Genomic DNA, 18,834 nt, shown 5'->3' with positions numbered 1-18,834 from the left:
ATGTGTTGGCATTGATTACCCCGATGTATGATAAAATCTAGAAAAAAAAAAAGTTAATAATTGTTAACTTAAGCTTCTATCCAAACTGAATTTTAATCCATGCAAGATAATAACATGATAGTGCTGAATAGATTACAGCTGAATTTTATTTAACTCAAACTGCACTCTATGGATACATTTGGTTCACGGTCAAACTTAGCAAAATTAAAGTGAATTGGAATGGAATGACAATATTCCTCAACGTATTTGGCTCATGTTGGAGTTGGAATCACATTTGAATACTAAAGGAGAATCAGAATTGAATCTTTATGCATTGGAGTATTCTCATTTCCTCAGAAAATCAAAATAGAAATATAATTTCTTTCAAATAAGAATCATTTATTTCTATTCCCATTTCAAAGTTCAATTTTCTCCAACCAAATATGCTTTCTTTGTGGAAGTGTATTGCTGATTAGTCTTGCTTCACCGATAACATTCAAGGGGCATAGTTATTAAAATATACTTGAGTTCACCATCAGATTTTACATCAATCTCAAAGTTCATCCTTATCACACTAAGGTTTGCGACGAAATTTAGTTTTTGTTGTAAATTTCTGTTCTTCTCCTGCTCTCTCTCTCTCTTTGTGTGTGTTCTTACCTGCTTTCGATGCTTTGTATTAGCCCGAGAGGCCATCCGAAACTAGAGAATAATTGCAAAGATATGAGTTGGATCACTGAATAACAAGCTTTGCGGAACGCTTTTTTGGGCCACACAAGATATGGTAGGAAAACAACTAAACAAGGTAATGAAAAGCACTACCTCATTCTGCGGCACCTAAAACAGTGCCCTGCAATTCCCAAATCCACCTACTCATAATTGCTCTTTTCCGCACGCAATCCCCCACCCCATGCATCCACTAAAATTTTACATCATCACACGGAGGATCTTCATTTTCCCTCTAACCAAATGTCTTCTAACCCACCACATTAGACAGCAAGGTATCTCTCCCCCATGGACTGCTAATTATGATTATCATCGTGCTCGAAAAAAAAAAAAAGGATTGGCAAATAAATATTCCTGCTAAAAAAATATTATGTGACCGGATCAATAAGACTAGGACTACATTGTGAGATTCTCAAATATTCTGTTTGCTTATTCCGTCAAATGTATTGAATGATTTGATTTATGCCATTTACCAAAAAAAAAGATCGATTAGCACAAATTTTTATTAAAAAATCTTAAGCCATTTGGATAAAAGCACTTTAAGTGCTTGTTTAGTTGGGATAATTCAGATTATCTACTAATCTGATAATTTTTTAGAATCATTTATTTAAAAAAATTATAAAAAAAATAATTTTTCTATATTTGCTTGGTAAAAAAAAATTTGTAGAATAATGCCGAAAAAAATACTATGCTTGGTTGAAGATGTCTTTTATGAGGATATGGCCAAATTTTTAATAATATTTTTGAAAAAATTATGAATATTTCATTCAATTTATAATATGAGGAACATGACCCTCTCCTTTTTCTTGTGCCCAATGCATTAGACAACTTGTACTTGCCTTGCATAAGTATGCAGGCCTCAACATAAATAGATCCTTTGCACCCAACTTAAGGAATTGTCTAGATATAACATGGATCCTTTCCAACTTAATATTAGATATTTAATATAAAATCTACATTGCCCCATATGTTGTTTCTGGAGAGTAATCTTATGATAGGATTGGCTAAAGAATATCCACACCATGGTGTCCCAATGAGAGGAATTAATTGAAAGGGGAAAATGCTGCCATTCTTTCATTTTGCAAAGAAAAACTATGTTCGCAACATGATCAGTTGAACAACAGTTTACACAAAAGCAAGCTACTAGCTGATTTGCATCTACACATGAATGAAATAGCTCACAATTATTTATTGATAATAAATAAACAGATTAAGATCTACCATATAAACACCAATATTGTATGTTTAAGAAATATTTAATCGGTCAATTAGTACAATAGCAAACTACTTGTGCTATATACTTTGTTGCTAAATATTTAAAATATGATCGAATACAAGACTCAATAGAAACGAGGAATATACTTGGCCATCGCTAAGGCTAATCGCAATCTATAGTTATAGTTTAAAAGCTTTATCATAGCTAATCATGCCTATCGACATAATTCATAATCATAGTTGGGGGCATTTTCGTGAAGCAAAGATAACCTCCACTTAGTGATATGACCGAGTAAAAAAATAAATGCATAATCATAGTTTGGAACATTTTTGTTATTATCTTCATTGTGTAATGTAGTATGGGAAAGAAAATAACAACATGGGGGCATTTTCGTCAAGCAAATACAACCTCCTCTTGATAATCAAGCAAACAAAAATAAATACATAATCATAATTGGAGAATTTTCATTAAGTAGATATTATCTTCAATGTGTAATGTAGCATGAGAAAGGAAATGCCACCATAGGGGCATTTTCCTCGAGCAGATATAACCTCCACTTGATTATCGAACGAACGAGTAAAAATAAATATATAATCATAGTTGGAGATATTTTCATTAAATAGATATTATCTTCATTATGTACCATAGCATGAGAAACAAAATACCACCATGAGGATATTTTCATCAAGCAAAGATAACCTCCACTTGATAAACGAGCGAGTAAAGAAAAAATACATAATCATAGTTGGAGACATTTTCGTTAACTAGATATCATCTTTATTGTGTAATGTAGTATGAGAAAGAAAATACCATCCTCATGATTGTACTTATTTTATCTTTTGTTTCCGGATTGATTATTTATTATACTCTCTCTCTCCAGAATATATTTTTCCATGCAATGTTATCTCCCACCAAATATGTCCTGAGCATTATAAAATAAAGGGATACAAAAACACTAAAATCCCTATCTTTTAACCTCTCCGCCAAAATTTAATTGCAAGCCTAATAAATATTTTATAGTTTGGCACTAACTTTTTCTCCTTGAGTGGGGCTTAGAGCTTTCTATCATAACATAAACCCATTTATTTCTAACATGGATCCCAATAGAGGAGTTTTACAGACCAGAACCTCCTCTACATTCTAGATATACACAAATGAACGAATTGTAGAGGAGGCCTTTTCTTATGAAATAAAACTAAAAGAACAAAAAAGTATTTTTTTTAAATAGAAGAAAAGAAATGGAGACCAACCAAACCCAAGCATATACGACACCGTCCACCCACCTGACACCGGGCAAAGTTCTCCTAACCAGATTATTCCTATCTATCTATCTGTCCTCAAAATAATTCCCAATCGAGCTTTGGGGCGGGAGCGGAAGCGGATGACGACACGGTGGAGCTGCCGGAGGCCGTGGTGGCGGTCGAGGTTGCCGTCGAGGCGGCGGTCGGCGAGAACAGCGAATCAAACGCCTCCCATTTCGTCGTCACCACCACCGACGGCGGCGCTCGCTTCTTCGCCGGCGGTTGCTGCTTCTGCGGCTGCCGTTCCAGCATTTGCTCATTGGCCGCCCTCGGCATCGCGTTCTTGATCTTGAGCACGTCCAGAGTCTCCACATACCTCTGCATTCTCCTCTCCTGCAACCCATCCCGAACAATGAACACCCTTAGCAATTTTGCTTGAAAAAAAAAGAAAAATCGAAGCATCACAGGGGAGAATTCTTCATGGTTCGATCGATATGCGATCGAAATTAACCTGCATTCTTTTCTGCAGCTTCAGATCGCCGTCGGCGACGACGCCATCCAGTTTGACCAACTGAGTCATGAACAGCTCGATGAGGTTCACCACATCTTTCTCCGGGACTCTGCCACCTTTGGATATGACCGTCTCCAATGCAGATACCTGAATGCGATCGAGAAGAGACATTCGTAAGAATTATGCATTGGACTAATGGTCTGGAGAATGTTGTTGTCGATGCGAATGTGGGTGACCTCGGAGGCGAGTTTGTCGACATCGAGACCGATCTGAGAGATGGATTTGGAGGACTTGTCGATCTTGGCCTGGCGGCGCGTCTCCAGGAAGCGCTTAGCCTGCGCGGCCGCGTCCTCCACCACCACCATCTTGGAACCGTCCTTCACGCCGGAGAGGTCCAGATAGGCTTTGGAGCTTCTCACCTTGCCCTTGTATATCAGTTTCTGGTCCTCTGGATGCAGCCCGGTCCTCGGCGACAGCAGCTTCTTCAATTCCCCTGCTCCAATTCATCGATAAGAGATTGATTTAATTACGAATAACAGGGGATATATATATAGAAAGATTTCGGATTTTGGGGTTACCGAAGGTGGTTTGGGAGCTGAGATAGATCTCATGGTAGACGGCGCCGTACTTGACGCGGACGCGAATCGTAGGGGCGGGGGCGGGGACGGAGTCGGGGTCTCGCTTCTGGACCAGCATCCCACCGGGCCGGACCTCCCACTCGTCCACCGAGGCGATCGGGGATTCGTTGAGCGGGACGAAGGCCGCCTTCGCGTTCGCCGGCGACGCCCCCTTCCTCCTCATCGGCATCATCTTCTCAGACGTACCGACCCTATCTGTCTCCTACGTTTTTACCAATTTTAGAGGGGGATCAGATCTCACGCGAGATCAGATCATTCCGCCGCCTCCATTACAGAATCCAACGGCGTTTTGCTGGAGAAAACGCTCGGATGTTTTCACGACACCGAGTTGGAGGAAAATATCGAATAGAAGAACTCAGAAGAAAGAATGGGGTGGTGGTGGAGAATAATTGGGTTGTAGGAGTTGCCTTATATGTTTTTATTCCTCTTTCTTGTTGCGAAAACAAACGCCAGGAAATGGTGGATGGTGGAGGGTGGAAGGAAAGAAAATAAGAAAGTGGAGGAGAGGGGAGGAGCAACACCGGCTGACGCTAGCCGACTATATAAAAAAAATAAATAAATACAACACATAGAGGAAGCACACAAAAAGAAAGAAATGGAATTTAACTGTTGAGAAAGTACAGTCAAAGTAAACCAACCTTACGTTTAAACCAAATCATGACTCAAAAAGCTAAGATAATTAAAAGAGCAAAACTTCCATCGTCCGCTACAATTGGAAAAAGGTTAAAAAAAATTAGAAAAGAAAGATAAAAGAACAAGAAAGGAATGCTTCTTCTAGCCACTCAATACCGTGAAGCTTCCACGAGAAGCTCAAGCAACCGACAGTCAGTAGGTTGAGAACGGTGGGATGCGTCTCACGACTTTCAAAGTCCACGTATGCTGCTTTAAGGCCAAGTGCAAACTTAGGTTCCACTCTTTCTATGTCAAAGCTCTCTTTGTTCCCGTTTCTTTTCTTCTAACTTTTCCTTTGCCATCTGTTTACCTTCCCCGACCCGTTCTTCGTCCTACCTCCCACCTCTTGTCCCTTTCTTGATCCGGTTTTTCTATAACTTATCTTCCAATTCAAGCAATTTACGGTTATGCCATCCAAGATGATTCACCGCGCCTGTAGACCGTGGCGGTTTTGTGATTAAGTTAACATCTCTGACTGGGAATTTGACCGTGGACTCCTCTCATCCGCCGGAGGACACGTCCGTCACCGCGGAGACACGGCTGGCTGTTAGAAAAGGTGGACGCAACCGGACGACAGGTCACCCAAAACACTGCACTTTACGATTGCTACCAACACCGATCTCCCGCATACGACACGAATCGTAAAGTCACTCGCAAACTCGCAGCCCCTATTTTCCGTTTCTCGTCCGCTGGCCCGAAAGGCCGAGCGATAAAAGACGGAGAAGGAAACGTCCGGAGAACGGACGTTACCGCGCACATGCCGTCCGCCATTTGACCCTCGGGTGGGCCCCGCCGTTTTCGGACGCGGCTGCCGTTTTGTCGCATTCCGAAACGCCGTCAGCATCGCTGGACGTCCACCGACTTCCACTGTCAGGCGTCCATCGGGCCCGCTGCCTGGACACCGTGGCCATCACTGAGCCGTCTATCTCGGCTGCGCCGTCGGGAAGGGACGGTGTAGCCCACCCGTATATTTGCATAAATAATGTATAGAAACCGGTAGGGTGGGCCCGGGGCCCGATTGGAGACAAGGCCCCTTCTCTTCATGCTTATTAATATAAGATATACGATTCTAGGTTAATCATTAATTAGGCCAACATTAATATTTTTAATTGATTCTTGTGGCGTTAAGTGCACTACGACATGGGGAAAAAAAAAAACAAAAAAAAAAGAAGGTATTGAATAAATGATGGTTAGATGATGGGAAGTGGAATACAGTTTCTTCCATATCATTACCGACTTTGGGGACGGTTCAGTTGGCAGGTATTATTGGAAATTAAGTGAGGGCAAGACCACTGATGACATCGCGATTATTATGTGTGGTGCTCGAGAAAGGAGGTGATAATTAGGTACGTGGTTTTTACCCTCCGGTTTGTCGTCTTTCTAACTTGTGTAGCCGTAATAACTTGGGGTTTATAATAATGTTTTGGTACGGATGAAGCATATGGTGTTGGGCTTTTTAAAGCAGCCGATTTGGTCAGTTTCATGCATGTTTTTTCTCTGTCCAGTTTATTCTTTATTTTTTATATCATTCCCGCTGGTCAGAAAACAGGCTAGCATCTCTGCCGAGCCGAACCTAGAGAAGGTGTCGGTGACCGTTCTCGTAAACTCCCAAACTACGAGAAATTGATGCTAGAAATATCCCTAGAAGTAGCTTCGCCTCTCGTTCTCCAAAATTGATGCTAAAAATCTTCCAACCTTATGACACATCGAGAATGAAAAAGGTTCTTCGACCATTCATGATATATCATCTAAGTAAAAAAAATATTTTGGTTGTAGTTTATTTGACTTAGTTGAGTTATCCAATACAGCCAATAAATAAGGCAGTTTTTTTTTTTAAAGCTCAGAAGAGGCTAATTTTCTCTTTCCACTCTATGCTCGTCCTATTTTTTGATGTCCAACTCTAAATAGAATCAAATATTATCTTCTTACCCATATGGCAGGAAAAATGCTATTTGAGGAAGCACAAGATAATATGGTCCCATACAGAAACTTCATGGAATAAAGAGGTGAAGATGTGGGTGCCAACAAACAATCCAAATAATGTTAGCACCACAAATAAAATTATAAATATATAAAAAAACTAATGTAGGTGGGACTTTAGCACCAAGCAAGATGCACAGTGCTCAACCAGTTCAGGTTGCACCCGACTCGAGACCAATAGCGACTAAAATAATATGGATTTGACACATAAGAGGACATCTCCACCAATCCAACGATGATCTTGAAATTGTTACAAAAAAAAAAAAAAAAAAAAAAAAAAAAACCGATTATCTTGCAAGTGATAGGTAGTGGCAGATGAGGGGGAGCTGTTAGCATTTGGTGTAGTTTGGAGGTCGTATTAAAGCGATCGGAGTCACCTGAGGTCCACCAATCACAATCCATTCGTAAAACCTGTGGGGATATGATGGCCGTCCGTTAGAGGCTATTGGGGGTTGCGGTGAGCCCAAGCTGCCTCGGCTGTTGTCGTTGCTTCAGAGTTCGCAAGCTGCTGACAGCCCATCGATTTGGACACGCCAACAAAAGGACCACGGTTTGGGTCGGAGAATTACCGCACGAGCCCTCCATTTTCGAATACACATTAATTGGACGGCCTTTGATGACGACGGAGCATCATGAGAAAGGAATGCCGCACGGTGGATGATTCGACTAACAAAAAGAAAGATGGAGGGTGCGTTGGCGTTAGGTAAGGGTGAGAGGCTGAGAGCACTACGCCGGGATTCTCGATACATGATAACAAGATCGTATATACTTTTGTATGAAGATCTTATTCGCCGGCTAACAAGCTTTAGCCAGGACTTATCCAACACATGATGCAATTAACAAAGGGGATACGAATTTGTTGTGTTTGTTGTGAGATTTGTTATTAGACTGCCGACCACTTTATTGCTAAGATGGGTCTGGCTTAAAATAGATGGCTAGAAAGTTTGAGAATTAAAGGAATCACTGTTTATAAGTTAGAAAGGTGAAGATTGACTCATCGCAATCTTAGAAAATAAAATAAAAATAAAAATAAAAATGAATCTGTGCACTTTTTTGTAAAGTGCTTTACTGCTAATTAGGGTGGATCAAAAGTTTTGATCCACCCATCTCGTATGATCTCCATCATCCTCTATGTAATTTACTTTAATCAACTATCAAGATTCCATTTTTGCTCAACTATTAGATGAGGATTCGAAGAGCAATAACATAGGTAGATCCAAAATTTTAGTCCATTTAAATATAATTTTCTATCGGTCAAGACGCAAAGTTTCTTTTCAATGCTAACCCATATAATTTTTTGGATATCTAAAAATGATAAATATTTTTTTTAAAAGCATGACACTACAACCTCCTTGATTCATAGCCTACACCGGAATGAAGCGAGTTTTCAAGGAGTTTATATTACCTAAAATGGAGGGTGGAAAATACAAAAAAAATCAAGATAGTATAAAAGATCAAGATTAAATATCAGTTGTAACAATAAATAAAAATTTATAGCATTTATCATCATCTATGATGTCTGAATTGGATAGAATCTACATCGATAATTTGAGCTCTTTTATTTATTCATCAAATGGATATACAACAAATAATTTTGATGATGCAATATTGTGTTTTGATTTGACTTATAGTTTTAAAGCATTTAAATCATCTAATTTTTTCTGCATATATTTTAATAAAATAATTAGATTAATTTCAATTTTTTGGATTTATGAATTATATCACTTATAATATACTCTTACTTACCAACTACACTATATTGCTCCTACCAAATAAATAGGAATTAAGGAGATTTCAAAAAAGAAATGAAAAGAGTTGCACACATATATCTCAATACTCGTGTATTAATGTGATGACGTTGCAGTAGGTTGAGCGTTAGTTACATACATATCATACATCCAAGCATAGCCTATTATCATGAGAAGATTGGAATACAAAGCTACTTACATGATGGCCCCAAGCATCTGATTTTTGATGTTAGAAAGCATGAATACCTCAATAGGATCTTTTGCTAATTATTTGAGCAAAAGACAAAAAAAAAGGAGAGAGAGAACACTCACTACTAATAGGCTAAAGTTATAGAATTCGTTTGCTTCGTGAGAAGCAAAAAAGAGAAAGTGTGGTTAATAGAAAAATAGAGAAACATCTTATGTTTAGTTGGAGTTTTCAAAAAAAAAAATAGAAAAATAGTATTTCTATAGGAATAAGATTCTCATGTGAAAGAAAAATTGATGTGGAACATGAGAAAGTTCAATTCTCACTAGCTAAAAATTCAGATACTTTTGCTCTAAATATGTCCTTAAGAGTCTTTTTTTTATGGATAAATATTATGAAAAAGTTGGTTAACTTTCTCATTGATCAACTTATTCATATTCTTATACTTTTTAAGATAAATAAGCTATTTTTCAATGGATAGTATTTATCTATAAAATAAAAAAAATCTTATCCATTAAAAGATGGCTAAATTATTTTTTCATCAACTAAAAAAATAATCTTTTTGATTCATTCCTAATATATCCTTAGCCTTATAATATAATATAATATTTATATAATATATTATAATAATATAATATACTATATTATATTTTAATATAGTATATTATAATATAAATATAGAATATTATGTTATAATATTATAATAAATATTATAATATAAGATCATAATATAATAATATAATAATATATTATATTATATTATTATATATAATAATATTTATATAATAAAAAATATTATGAAAAATATGGATAGATCTTAGCAACTTATCTAAAAACTTATAATGCAAAAGAATATGAATAACAATTTTTTAAATTATTTTTTAATGTATAAAATAATATAGATAAATTATTTTTCTATCTAAATATTATCTAAAAAATACTTATCTAGAAAAATATAGATTTTTAGATAAATTTTTTATTCTTAAAAGAAAAGGTCCTAAGCTTTTAAATAGAATAAGATAAGATCTTTTTTTTTTTTATTAAGAGCATAACAAGCATTTTATACAATTTTTTAAAAAAAATAAATACTCAATCAAATATACATCATTCTAAAATATGTTACTTTCTTGTAGCCAACCAAATATTTAAAAATTATTTTTTTAGATATCATATACCTAAGCATTAGATTTTCAAAAAAAATATTTAAACGAGGAAAAGTTCTCCCTGCCGATCAAACGAGCCCATAGTTTTCTTTCCCTTTGATATGCTTATGGAATATAAAATATGAGTCACTGACCACTATTTACACTAACAACCTTTACCATATTATTACATCAACCTAGATTTGGGTGAAAAACAAACTTTAATGAGAGAATTTTTTTTGAGAGAATTAATTAGAGTAAATAAATAGGGATGATTTGCCTCATCAGCATCCAACAGGCAGAGTTAAAAAAGGTCTAGATCTCCTTTAAACAAGTACCTCAAGTCATTGCATGTAGCCTTTAAACTCCCCATGTATATTTAAATGGCAATAGGAACGTGAATTGCCCAGAGCTTCATAGATTAACGGAGCCCGGCCTTTAGATGGCTTCCAACCTCCGACACAGGAACATGGCTCGAGAGTTGACTTCGCTACCCAATGTCAGCGCCTTTCAACACCAAAGTCATCTCTCTCTCCGCGAGCGCGCACGAGACAAGCAAATTCTATATCAAATTCTTCCGCACGTTTTGTTGCGTTCGAGTCGGGCGTCCGCTTGAATAATTTATATGCTCTTTTATGTGAATATATGAGTGCTGTTTGATGGCTTACTTGTGGTTACAGTTCCACAATTTACGTGGATCATTTCCATATATTCTAACTTTGAAGGCAAGAAGTGGCTTAAACATGCCAAGTGGACATGTATATAAAAGGATTCTGCGATGGTTATTGGCTACTCATACTGAAACATATTCCGCTGACAGATTGGCCTCCCAACTTGAGAAGCATAAACAATGACAAGGTGGCCCATGCTCTTGAGGAACCAAGCATAAAAGAGTCTCCTTATTGTTTTTATTTTTCTAGAAATAAGTGAACTGAATAGACTTCTTGTTGTTTTTTCTTCGTTTTGAACAATCATGTACAAAATTTTACGATTTCACATATATTAATTCCTTATGCAATTCCACTAATGTAACTCCATTTTGTTTGCTAAGTCACCTTCATGAGTAATCATTTGTCTCCATTATCTCTCCGCCTTGAGATATAATTTGCTTCTTCCCTCTTTCCAAATGATACGTTTCTATATTATCTCTTTTTATTTCCTTTTCTAGATCAGTACATCAGCTATAAAATACTATTTATACAGTCTAAATATGTCCCTATGACCATGACCATGAACGCCTCTGGCAAGTAGCAACAAGTTGCAAATTGCAATAGTGAAAGGGAAGACACCAACCTGAAGCCTCCGGTAAAGTGCAATGCAGAGCCCTGTTTGCCCACCGACGCATAACTGTATCACCTTCTATGTTATGCAATTCTTACATCATCTTAAAAAAAAAAAAAAAAAGCGTCTATATTCCTAATTTTCGTGAGATATTCTTAATGCACCCACTTTTAACAACCTTCGAACTCCCCGCCCTTTCGCTAGCCCGCCTGTCGGCGAAGGGGCGTGGACTGAGTCTGAGTATTGGAAGGCAGGTAAAGCTGCTCCATTCTCACAGCATTGATCCAGCATAAATATTCTAACGAGGACACAATTTCAAATTCAAACATTGACATGTTTAGAAAAAAAAACATATAACTTGCAACTTGCCCACATGTAAAATAAAATAAAACAAAATATAAAATCCATGTGGACTTTAAATTTTGATGTTAGACAGAGAATTTACTAAGACTGGTCCTGGTGGTTATAAGTTCAACAACACCAAGAAGCGAGGGCCCTTGAGAGATTATCAATATGGGAGGTGGTGTTTTATTCTAAAAGCATCTTTGGTTGTGTTGGGATATATCGACTGATCTCCATACGTCGATTTATTCTCAGATGGACCGACCGACGTCCGACTCTACCCACCAGACCGACGGACGACTCCGACAATGACTCCGACAATGACTGCCGATAATGACTGCCAACAATATCCAGTCGAAGGTACATCAGTCGAACAGATCCATACTGTTCCCGACCAGTCGAGCGGTCGAACCCATATCATCGACTCACTGTCGGAGGTGACAGCCGACGTCCGATTTTCACAAGGCATCAGATCAGCCGACGGTGTCTCCGAGTCACCACCGACGATCCGGCAGTCGAATACCGACATACAGTCGGCCAGCCCGTCCAAATGCCGTACAACCGCTATAGGCTGTTCTCCTGCCAAGAACATGTGTACGACCGCCGTGGGGCGTTGTCCTGCTAAGGACATGGGTTAATGACCTGACAACCCATGCCGATTTGACAGCTCCAGCGATTCGACAACTTTTCAGTTGTCTGCACCATTAATGGCGGGACCATACCGCATTCTACTATAAAACGGGGTAAGGCAACGGTCTTGGTAAGCATGGATAAGCTCTCTAAAGCGCCTTTAAGCTCTTGAGCTCTCTAGCTCTCTCTCTCTCGCTGAGTTCCACTGTTACCTAGTCTCCTCTCTGACTTGACCGTCGGAGGGTCCTCGCCGGAGGCATCTCCGGTCAGTGAAGACTTTTCTTGCAGGTGCGCGACCCCGACGATCGGACGACGGGGGGATTGGCCGCAACAGATTTGACGCGCCAAGTAGGGGGTCGACAGAAGTAAGACAACGAGCTACATAGAGCTTGAAAAATCTCTCGAAATGATGAAATCAGGGATCAGCGATCGAGAGCTATCGAATTGGCGAGGCACTCTTCCCACCGGAAAGAGGCCCCTCCTTTACCCTCCATAGCGGAACCCAGCTCTCCGCATCTAGTGGTGACCACGGAGGCGCAGATAGCAGCGATCGTGCGGCAAATAACCGTTCTGACGGACGCGGTCAAAAACCTCCAACAACAACTGACTCAGTTGCCGCAACCACCGGCGGAACAACCGGCGGCGCACCCGATACCGTCCAGAAGCAGCCGCCGATGCCCGTGTCAACTTTCGTCTCCTCCTCAAGAGCAGCCATCTCAGCACTCCCACCGAGAAAGAGGGAGGCGGCCACGGTGCGACACCCACCGATCTCGACGTCCCTCTCCTTCCCAGCTGGAGCGAGCGAGGAAGGAGAAGCGGCCGCGGACACCGTCCGCCTCACTTTCAAATTCACAGGAGGTTCGACCCCTGAGATTTCTCAACATCGACGGTTGGACGACTACGAACGTAAGTTCGAAGAAATCGACCGTCGGTTTGCCTAGCTCCAGGCGGATGGTTAGAAGTCTTCGAACGACGTCGACTTTCGGACCACCCAACCTCTTTCTCGATTTATCCTCGATGAATCGATCCCTAGTCGATTCAAGATACCTCATATGGAGCCTTATGACGGCTCCACCGACCCACTTGACCATCCGGAGAGCTACAAGGCTCTTATGACAATTCAAGGGGCAACTGATGCCCTCCTCTGCATCGACTTCTCCGCCACGCTTCGTAAAGCTGCCAGGGCCTGGTACTCCAGTCTTTGCTCAGAAGGTATCCACTCCTTCGTGCAGCTCGAGCATTCTTTCGTGGCCCATTTCAGTACCAGCCGGAAGCCGTCACAAACCTCGGACAGCCTTTTCTCCCTCAAGCAGGGAGAAAATGAGACACTCCGATACTTTGCGGCCTGATTCAACGCAGCCACACTTAAGATTTGGGACCTCAACGAAGACATGGCTATCTCGGCCATGAAGAGGGGGCTAAGGGGGTCCCGATTCATATATTTCTTGGACAAGACCCTCCCCCGGATGTATGTCGAGTTACTGGAGTGCGCGTATAAATACATGCACACAGACGAAGGAGCTTCCGACCAACGTCTGACCGAGGGCACGGGCCAGAAAGAGAAGCGAAAGAAAAATCGGGCTCCTGCTGAACCCAGCAGGCCCCCCCACCGATAGACAGGTCTCGCTCCGACGATGGAGTCCGAGACCGACGCATCGCAGGTATGACTCCTACATCCCTCTCTCCGCTCCTCGTGCACAGATCCTAATGGAGATCGAATGAGCAAAATATCTACGACGGTCTCCGCCTCTAAAGACAAAGGGCCTCGACCAACGCAGTCCGATCGTCGATTGTCGAATCTACGCCTCGATCGTCGATCGTCGAACCGATGGCTCGATCGTCGAATCTACGATTCGATCGTCGATCGTTGAATCTATACCTCGATCATCAATCATCGAACCGACGGCTCGATCACCGAATTTACGGCTCGATCATCGATCGTCGAATCTATGACTCAATCGTCGATCGTCGAATCTATGGCTCAATCGTCGATTGCCGAACTGATGGCTCGATCGCCGACGACACATCGGGCTCCCACGAGGATCGTTCTGTCTACACTAACGGAAGGCCAGCGCTGGCGATGAAACCTCTCTAAGTTGAAGCCACGCTCCTTCCACAGTCGACTCTCGAGCAACGCGGCTGGCTAACTTGCCGACTTAGCTTCGACTAAGAAGGGCAAAATGTCAAGATGACCGCGGTCGCACTCGCGACATACCGACTTGGTCACGACCGGTCGAAGGATATTCGGCTTGCCACCATTTATCATACGTCCCGACGTGTACGTCCGACCAAAGACCGGACAATGGATATTCGACTTGTCATCGTTATCCTATCCGAATGCATCGGACACTACTCGACTATCAGAATCTACGATGGAGATCGAAGGGACAGAATATCTACGACGGCCTCCGCCTCTAAAGGCAAAGGGCCTCGACCAACGTGGCTGGCTAACTTGCCAACTTAGCTTCGACTAAGAAGGATAAAACGCCAAGACGACCGCAGTCGCACTCGCGACATACCGACTTGGTCACGATCGATCAAAGAATATTCGGCTTGCCATCGTTTATCATACATCCCGACGTGCACGCCCGACCAAGGGCCGGACAACGGATATTCGACTTGTCATCGTTATCCTATTCGAATACATCGGACGCTACTCGACTATCAGACTCTACGGAATGATCGTGTTGACGTGCACGCCCGACCAAGGACCGGACAACGGATATTTGACTTGTCAACGTTATTCTATCCGAATACGTCGGACGCTACTCGACTATCAGACTCTACGGGATGATCGTGTCGACATGCCACATTCGGGGATTGACCGACATCCGACCCAACGTGCACACTCGACCTACAGTCATGACGACTCTCGACCATCGGATCCTATGCAACCTGTACGACAGTCAGGACGCCGGCCTGCGATCGGGGCTTGCACTGTCCTTAGCACGGCGCACGCCACTGACTACTTTGATCGGCTACGCTGGATCCTACCGAACGTCCTAACGAGGTATGTCGGAGCTACAACCTATACTCTCAGGGATGGCTCGGCAAGTCAAACACTTTGAACCGCAAGCAGAAAAAATTTGAAAAGTCTTTGATTTCATTTAAGTGACTTACAAAATTGGACCGAAGTCCGATTACAAATATCAAAGACAAAACAAAAACAAGAGAATATAAAGATAAGGGAGCAGACACTCCGACTATTCGTTGGAGTCGACTTCTTGCACCGGGGATAGTTCGGGAGCAACCGGTGTACCCACTCGGGTCGGAGTGGGGCTAGAGGTTGGAGCCACCTCACCTTCGGCAGCTCGCTCCACCGGCCCAGGGTCGGCTTCCTTCTCTGTGGCTTGGTCCTCCGACCCTGGAAGGATGATGCTGCTCAGGTCAAGCTCCGGGTGCAGACTCTGAATTGCATCCCGAGCATCCTCGTACCCCATCCGATAGGAGGCGAAGCCGCTCTCGAGAAGCTCCTCCCGGTACTCGTCCGAGCCATGAAAGTCCTCCACCACCCGGCTCAGTGCCTCTTTGGCCGACTCAGCCTCCGCCTTCGCTATGTCGGCGTCGGCTTGGACGGAGGATAAATTTTTCTCGGCCTTAGCCAGGTTCTCCAGGCTAACCCGAAGCTGTTCGCATTCGGCCTCGAGCTCCCTGATGCAGCCATCCCGCTCACGCCGCAGTCGGTGAATGGAGCGGATCTTGTGCTGGACCTGCTCGCGAGCCGACTGAAGTTCGGCCTCCGAGGCGGCTAGGCCATTGGTGAGTCGGGAGATCTCCTCCTCGAGCCTACCCTCACGATCGATCGACAACTTCAGCTGGTCCACCAGCATCGCCTTCTCAGCTTCGGCGGTTTCGGCCCTATTCTTCCAGGCCGTCCGGACATCGTCGAACCTCCGGTACCTGACCTCCAGCTCGGACATATTATAGATCAGCTGCAAGTAGAAGGCCGGTCGTCAGAAAAATGAAATGACGAAAATAATAATGAAGAAAGAAGAAGAAGAAGAGCTCACTTGGATCATGGTCGGATAAAAGGAAGAAAGCATCTCGGTCACCGACCGACTCCTCATGAGCTCCCGGTCGGTCGGGAGAATGGTTGCCTGACACAACCTCCTGGTCAAGTCGAGGTTGGCCAAAACCGATGCTCCCTCGGGGATCCGAACGTCGGACGATGCGATGCGGCCCGCCGACCTAGAGTCGTCCGCCGGTGCTATCGAAGCCTTCCCCCGATCTGTCGCCCAGACCCGAAGATTGGAGAGAGACGAAAAACTTGAACTCGGCTGAGTTCCTCCCGAGGGTGCGACGGGAGCCGCCGCAGGTCGTTCGGGCTCACGTGCTTTGGCCCGAACCTCTTCCATAGGCGGGGGAGCCGACACTCCTTCGGTTGCCCCCTCTGTCGCCCCTTCCTCGAATGGTGCCTCGGGTGGCACCGCCGGCATCGACAGGGCGATGATCGGTTCAAAGCCCGACGACCGTTCGAGGTCGGACTGCGCTGCCGCCGTCGCAACGTCGGCTAGGGATGATGTCTGAGGCCTTTTGGGGGGCCACGAAGGTTCGGCTCCAGACGTCGGTCTCTTCCTCGCCGCATGTTGCCGAATGTCGGCGTCTGTCAATCTTACTCTCGGCGGCATGCCTGCAATTTCAACAAAGGATTAGCACAAGTCCGAAGACAGATGAAAAAACTAAAAAATGACCGACAGACCGAACAGTACCTAAGCGGAGAACCAAACTCTGGCCGGCGTCATACAGAGCTTGCTCGGTGACGAGCTCTCTCTGCTTTGGCACCGACACATCTTCAGTCAGTGAAAGTCCTCTCGATCTCCAGCCTCCACCCGACTGTTTTCGTTCGGCTGAGTCTGAGGGTCGCCCCAGCAAGAAGGAAACCCCCAAGGTAGCGGAGAAGAAGCAAAGAAAAAATAGTTCTTCCACCCGTGGATCGACGATGGAAGATCGGTAATGAACGAATGACCCTTCCCAGAATTGAAGAACCACCACCCTCGGACTTTCGGGTAGGGTCAGAGGATGAAGAACGCCCGAAAGAGAGAGATGCGGGGAAAGATCGGTAAAATCTGACACAACAAAGCAAAACTGATTATCAACCGGACTGAGTTCGGCGCCAGTTGCACCGGGCAAAGCCCATAATAATCCAAAACGTTCGGGACGAACTCCGGAATCGAAAAGCGAAGACCTGCCCGAAGGTCCTCGACATAAAAGGCCACCTGGCCCGGAGGCAGATTCTTAACCCGACCCTCAGCCCCAAGGGCGAAGAGTTCGAACTGCTCCGGGATACCGTACTGCTCCCTAAGCCGTTCGACATTCGGTCTCGAAAGTGAAGAAGCCTCCACCTCCGAGGTCGATTGGGAATCGTCGGTCGGGTTCCCCGACTGACTTCCTTAAGGAGAGGTTCTAGCCATAACGCTAGTCCGAAAAAGGAGAACAAAAAGAAAAATGCCAAAGAAGAAAGGATGCAAGGAGACAAGAATGAAAAAACTTCGAGAAGAGCTTTCGAAGGAGGATGAAAATGACTACCTGAAACTGGAAGACAACTCGATAGAGCCTCAGTGCCAGAAACAGAGCAGCAAAAAGTGAAGTTTTGGATGTAAGTGGCCGCATATACATAAGGCCCTTCGATGGTCGAGATGAAAGTATGACGAACGAGGATTTTTCGGATGTCGACACGTGGCAACGCCTGGATCCTTCCTCAGTCTGATGGTTCGACGCACCTGCCCCAGATCGAGCCACGTCGCCTCCATCCGCATGAGCGATTCCGACCCAATAGCCCCCTGACACGTGACGGAAAAATCACATCTCAAAGTTAATAAACCGACGGTAGTTTGCGTTCCCAATGAGACGTCTGACACCGGATCATCCATTGGTATGGTCGCCAGAGTCAGGGCATGACATGATAGAAAATCACTCCTTTCGCCCGAGGCCATCGTCCACGTGTTCAGGCGGGCCAACACGACATCGGACTCAGGAGTGGGGGGGCAACTGTTGGGATATACCGACTGATCTCCGTACGCCGACTTATCCTCGGATCGGACCGACCGACATCCAACTCTACCCACCGGACCGACAGACGACTCCGACAACGACTCCAACAATGACTACCGACAATGGCTGCCGACAATATCCGACCGAAGGTATGCCGACTGAACAGACCCATACTGTTTCCGACCGATCGAGCGGCCTAACCCATATCACTTACTCACTGTCGGGGATAGCAGCCGACGTTCGATTTTCACAAGGCACCAGATCAGCCGACGGTGTCTCTGAATCACCACCCGATGACCCGACAGCCGAATACCGACATACAGTCGGTCAGCCCGTCCAAATGCCGTACAACCGCTATGGGTTGTTCTCCTGCCAAGGACATACTGTACGACCGTCGTGAGATGTTGTCCTGCTAAGGATATAGGTTAATGACCTGATAACCCACGTCGATTTGACAGCTTCCGATGATTTGACAATCTCCAGTTGTCTGCACCATTAATGGTGGGACCATACCACATTCTACTATAAAACGGGGTAAGGCAACAGTCTTTGT

The 18,834-nt window shown here is 43.5% G+C and overlaps 1 protein-coding gene across 1 annotated transcript; it reads right to left on the bottom strand.

Moving 5' to 3' along the window:
- Positions 1 to 2,986: 2,986 nt before the first annotated feature.
- Positions 2,987 to 4,681, bottom strand: LOC105043397 (BAG family molecular chaperone regulator 2). The gene is made up of 4 exons (XM_010920925.4): positions 4,249 to 4,681; positions 3,907 to 4,163; positions 3,671 to 3,817; positions 2,987 to 3,552 (listed from the first exon to the last, which is right to left on the bottom strand). The coding sequence occupies exons 1-4, from the start codon at positions 4,478 to 4,480 to the stop codon at positions 3,256 to 3,258; spliced, it is 933 nt and encodes a 310-aa protein (XP_010919227.1). The 5' UTR covers positions 4,481 to 4,681; the 3' UTR covers positions 2,987 to 3,255.
- Positions 4,682 to 18,834: the final 14,153 nt, after the last annotated feature.

This window comes from Elaeis guineensis, chromosome 4, assembly GCF_000442705.2.
Source record: "Elaeis guineensis isolate ETL-2024a chromosome 4, EG11, whole genome shotgun sequence".
Lineage (NCBI taxonomy): Eukaryota > Viridiplantae > Streptophyta > Magnoliopsida > Arecales > Arecaceae > Elaeis > Elaeis guineensis.
This window is presented reverse-complemented; position numbering and strand designations above follow the sequence as displayed.